Consider the following 9,014-nt stretch of genomic DNA (forward strand, 5'->3'; position numbering starts at 1 on the left):
CCGCCCCCCCCCCACCACTCACAAAAAATATTTCAACTCTTCGTCATCTTTTCACGCCCTTCTGGGCGAGATGGCCCATATGGTTAGAGCGCGAATTTAGTGACCGAAAGGTCCGTGGTTCGAACCTGACCTCCGCCTCTCGACTTCCCCTGTCAACCAAACAGCGCACCCGAGCTACCTACATTCCACAACACTGCTTCCCCTGTCTAGGCTTGGACAACCTGGCAGTGTCCCAGCCTTCGTGCAACCTTCGGGTGGCATGGCAGTTAGGCACCGAGAGGGTGCGATAGCTGAACGATTTTTTACGCCATTCTGCCGCAATGCCCACCTCGCAGTTTGCAAAACTATGGAAATTCAAAGAACGAAATTCGTCTCTGTAAATGTTTCAGCATGAGCAGCACATGGTCGAGCCACCGCAGCTGATGGTGTGGTATACCCAATTTCTAATTATATGGTTACGAGTTCGCTGACATCGTCCGATACCGGCAAAACTTCTTGGCCATCAGTGATCAAAAGCCTGAAGCCACTTCATACTATCTGCACACCGAGGTATTTACCGTCTCATTTGCACGGACCGTTTACGGGGTGGCTTGAATTAGTTCCATACACAACCGCTCATCGGAAACGACCACACGTGCTCTCCTTGAAAGCTGGGTAGCACAGTATGGTTGACCAGTTATAGTGTCAATGGATGGCGATTCGCACTTCCTTGGCCTGCTGAACACCTTATGTTGTAAGGGTAAGTGGAACATCCCCTCCGCCAGCTTAAGACACCTCTGTGCTAATAGGTAACCTCTAAGCTTACCGGTTGTTCGAAACATGATGAAAAGGGATTTACAGGCATCCGCCGCGCAATCGTTATATCTCCGGGTATTCTCCGAATGCCCGGAGAGCTAGTAGCTCTGACCACAACGGCAATTTTCAGTTACGAAGGTTACTTTGTTCGGTTAAGCGACTACATTCACGAATTCAAACTGGTCCATTTATTTCCTGATATTTTGCGCACAACTTCACATAGATGCACGTGAACAAACATTGTGAGAGTTTCTTTGAAGCTCTTACTCTGGGACTTGTCGTGTTTCGCACTGCCATCGAGGAAAGTGGGAAACGTGGAATGTTCAAGTAAAGGTAGTTGTCAAATATCAAAGATACAGCCACCCCAACCACTATCCTAACAGTATTTTATACATCATAGGCTGGAGGTTCATACATGAGGCCCTCCGCTTTCCAAACGAATCCGTCGCTAGAGCAAAGCGCCGCGGTATCAAGATTTACCAACCCGTCCGTTTGGTGAGTTACATCGACGCCTACCAATGCGCATTATCGTCATGTATTGACTACCTATAATGCCAGAGTCATTTTTCTCTCTTGCGTTTCCAATGCCGCTATTTGTTATGGAAAACACGGTTAGTACTCCTATACTAGCATGGTCTACCTTCTACCGGGTTTTGCATGTATAACATGAGTCTTACTTCAACCTTTGGCTTCACCAACTGTTGACGCTCTAAACAGAACACGGTCAATGACGAGCTAGACCCCAGTGACGCGCAGGATAAGTTGGCGTGCGACCGGCAGACCTCTACTCTGACGTCCTTACGGACATAGTTTGGACAAGAGGACATGAATATTCGTGCTTTCTCCTGGGTGATTGGCTACGAGATTATTTCTGGCTCCACAAGACCCCGGAGCAGACTACCCGTTCTTTCAACTGCCGTTCCGCTCAGTGTGAGAAGGTTATTTTCCACATTCTCCTTTGTAAGTTTACTCCGGTTATCTTCACCAGAGCCCCATACTCCTGTTTCATCATCTGTCCCATCGTGAACCTCAGGGCCTTTAAACCCGACTTCTGTGCGCAGGATGGCGCATTGGCCTACCACTTTGAGGAACACAGGCCATTGCCTGTCGAAGAGTTGCGTGATCACGTGCTCCTATGTTCTCGTCCGGTCCACAAACTTCTTTATTGTTTCACCACGGACAGTTCCCGTGATCAAACTTCTTCAAAGACCAGCTAATAATAATAGTCGCTCAGCAATAAGACCTTTTCAGTGCCTAGTTGCCATGCCACCCGAAGGAAGCATGAAGGCTAAGATAGTGTCAGGCCACTCAAGCTTGGAGAGAATCAGTCGAGATGCTAAGGTTGGGTTCTAACGACGAACCCATCTGTCAGTACGGTCACACATTAACCACTAAACTATCTTGAGCAACAGGATAGGACCCTATCGCCGTCCGTGCCGTCTCTACCAGGAGTCCTTCAGACAGTATCATTACCCATTTGACACAAGTCAGCGATTTTAAATCACCAGTTTCCCAGTTACTTCGTTTTACAACTTTTTCCTACTTCTGTACAGCAGATTGTTGAGTGTTGAATGTTCCACCGATTCATCATCACGATCCCACCAAGGGTACATATTTTCATCTCCCTTTTTTCTGTTCCGTTTGTCATGGACACTGCCAAAAGCTCCTGAATCCAGCTTCCCTCTCCCCGGGATTTTTATTAAAAAAGAGGTCCATTTGAAGTTACTGAACAGACGAAAAATAACTGAGACACGAGCATAGATTCTAAAATAAGTGAGGTAGCTCCTTTTGGGAAAATGACCGTGCCAAAACCAGCCATTTTTCAAAAGACGTACGATGACATCCTGTTCTAGCTGTACCTATGGAGCCCGAAGACGAGGGGTACACTGAAGGGCATACCTTTTGAGAATTCGGAAGCGGTTGGCTGGTACGCTAGAGCCTAAAGATCAAAAGTGGATACCCTCAGGCTCAGGAATACACTGCGATTAACGGACTGCATACGGAAGGCCGAATTCAATGGGATACATTCCCGAATCGTAGACCATTCCAATAATTTCGTGGATCCAATTACAGCTGACACCGTTAAGGAGTTACTGACCGGAAGGTCCGTGGTTCGAACCCGACCTCTGCCACTCGACTTCCCCTGTCTAGGCTTGGACAACCTGGCAGTGTCCCAGCCCTCGTGCCTCCTTCGTGTGGCATGGCAGCTAGGCACCGACAGGGTACTACAGCTGAACGATATTATCATTATTAAAGTCAATGGAGTTCACATCAAGCGACGTATTTGTGTGGTCGACAGATCAGTACCTGGATGAAACAGTATCACATGCGGTTCAGTTTTCCGCTGTACCATGTATCCTAAGATTTCCAACTATTCGGCAACAACATTAGCACGTTTTACCAAGTTGCACGATGGACATACAGTCAATTAGTAACAACTCACGTCTCAGTAGTCCCCTATGCGGATCAACTCGGGTGCTTGCTTGTCCACTGAACCCGATTGTGAGCCATATTACCAGCAAAACCATTCTAAATGCAGCTTAAGTTAATAATCCCACTAACATTAACTGCGATTTCGAAAAGTAAATGCCGCAAAAGATAGAATAAGGTGTTGTGAGCACCGACGAAGCCTAACTCATTTACCTGAAAAGAACAAGAAGGGCAAATTGGCTCGGTGCTAAATGCACGATTTTACTGACCGGAAGGTTATTGGTTAGAACCCTACTTTTGTATCTCGAATCCTCGTCTAGGCTTGGGCAACCTGGGAGTGTCCCAGCCTTCCTGCTTCCTTCGCGTGTGATGACAGCTAGGCATTGAAAGGGTTACAGCTGAACGAATTTCGTTTACTTATTCGAAAAATTACATTGCCCGAGTGCTATCTTCGAAGATAGCGAATTCGCTACACAACGCGCGACCGGTCCCCGTAGCACTTGCACCAAAGAGTCCAAAACGACAAGATCACATTTTATCTACAGATTATAAAAGAGAGAAGGGGAAAAGTTCGACAGCAAACTCTATCGGTTAGTTATTTTCATGGGAGATGTGAACAAAAAATTTGCCCGTCTGTGGCGAACTCCCGGGGTCATATAATCCCAGACAAATGCAGATGCAATACTCACTTCTAAGCACTGTTCATCTGTAATTAGCACTTTAGTCACGCCCGCCAGCTTAGTGACCTCTTCAGCCACCGCTGAGCATCTGAAGCCTCCGACTAAGCACGAAACACTACCTAATTTGGATGCTGCGGATATCGCATGTAGGGTTATTGGTTCAACATTAGAATTGTTGTGCTCCACTATAACCAAACTGCTTCCGAAACGCCTCAGAGTACTGAGAATGAGACGACTCCGAACCCCGGGTACACGTATCATCGGGATCGGAGTCAACGATGGACTAAGACGTGACTTAACCGGTGCTGAACGCCCTGATTGGCCATGTCTGGTGCTCAGTCAAGGTCGTACAATTTTACATACACGATAAAGTGTAGATATATAGCGTCGGAAAGACAGAGATATCCCGATTTGTGATTGGTGGAGAATACCCAAAATAGCATTATATCATAAGTAAGAAGGCTCTAGAAGCGAAGGTAGAAGAGCCGGCAAAACGAATAAGAGGACTGTTAATCCCCACCTCCATGTGGCAGACTAATTTGGTACTGGGGGTGGTCTTGAAATTTCTCTTCAACTTATACTGGGAGAGCACTGCAAATTAGCCTCTGAGCACTCTCCCCCCTGAGAGTGATTTGGAGGAGATCGAGGAAAAAGAACTTATATAAAAAGGAAAATAATCATGATGGGTTCGAGATGGGTTTTTCGTGATTTTCTCATAAATCAGTTAAGCTGGTAGTAACCTTTAGATGAGCCACAATGTGTGATGAGAATATCTTATCAACAGTGGAAGTAAGAGGATGGCGTTGTGGGGCGGAACCGGAACATTTCACGATAATCTTCAGAACATGAAAATATTTGAAATTAAACATGATTTTGCACGAAGATTTTCCTCCTGGTTTTATTGTGACGCCTGTCAGTTTTCCGTTTGCCAGTTTTCACGGCGATAGTTGACGCTTTGTAAAACAATTGGCGTGAGAAATATCAGCATGCCGAAACTGAATTCATTTCAATCGGTCATGCCCTGTGGCGATTTCATTTCTACCAGTTATGCACGCTGTTCCGTTCCGCGCAGAGCACTTTGATGAATATTTCCTGTTAGTTTTGCTCTGGCTCGCAGTTACTGTACAATATCGCCTTTCCTTGACCTGCTGTCACTTGTGCATAACCCCCTGATTTAGCCGCTGGTGTGGCCAACTCATTTCGGGAAAGCTAAGAACGTGTGCTCATATCGGTAGGCTTGCCCATAGGGTATTCCTCATCAATACCAATAATAATCAGCTTGGCCTTAGTTATCCTTAGGATTCGGATGATAATGTCTTCAGTGTTCTCAAAACACAGCATGTTTATACTAGAGCACGATATCTTCTGCAGCTAGAAGCTGCATCAAAATGTTTGACGGCTGTGCATCGCCACAAAAAAGGCATGGCAAGGAGCTAAGCGCCCAGTGTTCGGGATATATATATATATCTTTTTGAAGGACCTAGTTGGCGATTGGATCGGTTCAACATATTTTATACGCATAATTTCCGCGTTTATCACGATTTGTTGTATTTAAAGTGATCGCTTATATACACGGGAGTCATAATTAAATGTGTAAACCGTGGTCCGCAACTTTATGCTACTCTTCGGATTTATTTTGCTATTTGAGGTGAAAACACGTACTCAGCTTTCGACGGGAATCACTGTCGGAACCACGCATGCAGCATTGAACAATTTTGTCTACTTCGCGACCACTAATGATAACGATGCGGGAGAATCGTCAGAAAATACTTGAAAATATCTAATCACCCTGCTACAGCCAAACGGATTCTTCATGTGACACGAAACACGAGGAAAGGCAAGACAGACTTGGAGCTGCTTCCATACCATGAAGTATAAATTTATGCAAGCCCTGATGGAAGTTACTTGTCTACAGCAAACGGTCCACTTAGAGTATAAAGCTGCGGACCAGATCAGCAAAAGTGTCATAATTGAGGCATTCATGTGTGCGTAAGTTTTTCCAAGAGTGGCTAGATGAACGAAGTGCGAGGGAAAGANTAAGCCATTTCACACACATGCACTCAACAGTGGCCTGGTATTCGTACAGTGGAATTGATTTCTCGAGAGCTACAGCATTTTCAGGCTTGCCACTGCATAGTGTAGAATATCTATGCGTAAAGTATATGTTCATTTATAATTTCAACTTATCTACATTTGTGATATGTTTAAGTGAACGAATCTTCAAGGCCAATAAACTGCACCGACTGTGAATGCGTTGCTCAATGTGATAAGAAACGCGATTTACGCGAAAGGTGACTAACAATGGATGAAACTTTCAGATGGTGCCCCAGGTGAAATAATTCCACGGACATTCTGCAATCTACAAGGCCCTAGGGGATGCAAAATATATGGGGATGCCAGTCCTGTTAGAAACTTTTGCTACACAAGTGGTATCACCAGATAAAATTGCATAGTCCACGTTCATTATCGGCGAAAAATTCCGTAAGCTTGCTGTTAAACAGCAGTGTTCCGTTTTAGCTACGAATTATGCTGGGATGACCACGACGTTAACCAGTTATTGCGGTGGAAGCTACGCCCATCACGGCGGACAGCCGAACGAACCCGGCCGACACAGGCGACTTGCATGCGACTAGGGGTCCACGATGACCAATCAGTTAACTGGAGCTCGCCCGTCAATCTCTACCGGATGAAAGGTTCAAAATGAATGACAGAGAAAGTTGAGTTGTAATGACTACGTGCGTCCTCCGGGAGACCTCGTGAGGAGTGTTACTTTGGCCACTGACGTCCCGAAACGAGAGGAATGTATAAGCTAGGTGTCGAAATATCACCATGAGGCAGGCGGCTGACTAACTGAGAGATACTTACCCTAAAATGGGTGCACTTCAGCGGCTGTAATGTCGCAGATGCCTGATCACACAACGCCACCTTCAAAGACTACTTCGCATACCTATTAACCGTATTCAGCAAGATATACGAGATTCACATAAAATGCATGGGTCTCATCCACAGACGAATTGCCAGGTGCTGATGTGTCACGTGAAAGAATCTTCGTCCCATTCATCTAGCTGGCGCTCTACGGTGTTAGTCGTAGTAGTCAGGTATTTACTCACGGCTGTCGAGTAGTTCTTCCTTGAACCCAAAAACACGGACACAAGACTTCCAGGACACGCTGTGCCGGGATTCTGTGGTTCTATACTAGTCAATGCCTCCTTTGCGGAGCGGGTAGCAAGCATGCCTTTGTGTTTTCCCAATTTGCCAAAAGCTAAGAACCAGAAGTAATTCATTTTTATGTGGACTCACATTTAGTACAATCCTGAAGAGCATCACCGCACAGCGGGCAAGGCTCACCATCGAAACAGTTGGCGATCCGTTGCAGACCAGCCGTCGCTCATAGTGGACGGCAGGCCGTCATTTACATATTTGGAGCCTTGACCTAGCTGTGTTTGGCCTTGAGCATTCGATAGCTTTAAGATGGTCGTGGCCTTCTTGTTTTCCATCGCTCGGTTCATTTCACTGAGAAGACGGTCAAAAGCTGTCAGTTGTGGTTTGGGGACACGTGTAAGATGTACACCCTTTTCCGATAGGTTGTAATCAACCATCGTTGGTGGATTGGAAAGCAAGCCAAGAAAAAAGAAGGATGGTTATCACTCTTTGTAACGGACTGATCTCTAAATACACAAAACTAGTGTATGCAGGGGAGCCACATCACCTGGTAGAAAGGGCATGTGCATTTTCCAACATGGGATTCAAAAGTCTTGAAGCATCTGGGTGTTTGCACCACAACATATAAGTTAGTTACCGTAGCCTGACCTCGGATTGTTTGTCCCAGCATTATTGTAGGGCAGCCTTGGTGGTCGTGGCCCCAAATGCCTCAAAACGATAGAACATGTGTAAGTAGTCATTCGATAGACTATGTTCTGAAAGTGAGCTTGCCACTTGTCACAGCGACACCATGTATGCATCTCTAATTCTCTCATGTGCCACCCGGCGCAGGGCATGCTCAGGCGTGCTGGAGTGGTTCACCCGGTCTTTTAGGCGGCCTTTCTTATCCTCTTCACGATTGTTGGTAACATTACTAAAGTGAACCATTCTAGAGTGTGCGTGTACGCGCATTTTCCGGTGGTGTACAATCAGCGGGGCGTGAGATGAAAAACAAATCGTGAGTCCCTGTGGGTCAGAAGCTGAAGATCTTTGCGGAATCTGCGTGCTTGTAATACGATAAACAAAAACCTACTGTATGGCGTTGTCCAAATAGGCCGTGTGGCGGAATATGTGCCGGCTGCTCGCAGACTGTCTATGACCAAAAATACATGGATATTCGATGATACATACGTGCTTTCCGATGACTTTGCTGATATAAAATTAGCACAGACGAACACGGATCCTGCCACTTGCATTTGCACCGCCAAATTTCTCATAACACGAAAGGCTTGACTGGACAATGTTTGCTACTCATTCCTTTGAATAAGTCAAACAGTTTACGTATAGAGGCAGACTGTCTGCCCTTCACAAACGCAAACATAATCGGACGTCCGGTTTTCATGTCATCCATTATGAAGTAAGTATACGTCTTGTATCTACGGGCCAACCATTATGTGCTTGGAAAAACCCACCTGGGGCGTTTCATTGCATGCGTTTCGTGTATATTTACTAATTCTTAAAAGAGCGGGTACAATGCTATCTGCTGCCATCGTGAGAAGCAGGTGGCTACAGTGAACTTCACCTGACTATCATACAAGCATGTGCCCGGTCTCTCGAAGTTTTGCCAGGACCGAAAGCATATCATCTGCCACAGTAAAACCCAACTATGCGGCACCTGCTCAATAGAGCCTGTCGACAATTTCGGCGGTAGTTGTATATATCCTGAGTGGTAATGGGCTTGCCAAATTCAACGGCCAACAACTGCCGCACGTCGCACAACGACGTTCCGAATTTCAGAAGGGCCCCGCATGTGCTAAACTCGTCTCCGGTTAGGCGTTGATTAACTGGAAGCCAATCGTGCCAAAATTACGACAACTTGTGGTTCAAGAAACTGTTCCAGCGACTAAGACGTGACGGCCAGGTGGTTCCTTTGCCCCCGTAGATAAAACTACACTAGACAGCCAGTGC

At 46.0% G+C, this 9,014-nt stretch overlaps 1 protein-coding gene across 1 annotated transcript in view; it reads right to left on the bottom strand.

Annotated features, from left to right (window-relative positions):
- T265_09595 (hypothetical protein) overlaps positions 1-7,189 on the bottom strand; it is a gene marked incomplete at both ends in the record, with an annotated part of 64,055 nt that extends 56,866 nt beyond the window's left edge. Inside the window, 2 exons of the mRNA XM_009175710.1 lie at positions 3,358-3,438; positions 7,016-7,189. Of these exons, the coding sequence (XP_009173974.1) occupies positions 3,358-3,438; positions 7,016-7,189 (255 nt within the window). The remainder of the gene's footprint in view (positions 1-3,357; positions 3,439-7,015) is intronic.
- Positions 7,190-9,014: the final 1,825 nt, after the last annotated feature.

The sequence above is a fragment of the Opisthorchis viverrini genome (assembly GCF_000715545.1).
Source record: "Opisthorchis viverrini unplaced genomic scaffold opera_v5_288, whole genome shotgun sequence".
Classification (NCBI taxonomy): Eukaryota; Metazoa; Platyhelminthes; class Trematoda; order Opisthorchiida; family Opisthorchiidae; genus Opisthorchis; species Opisthorchis viverrini.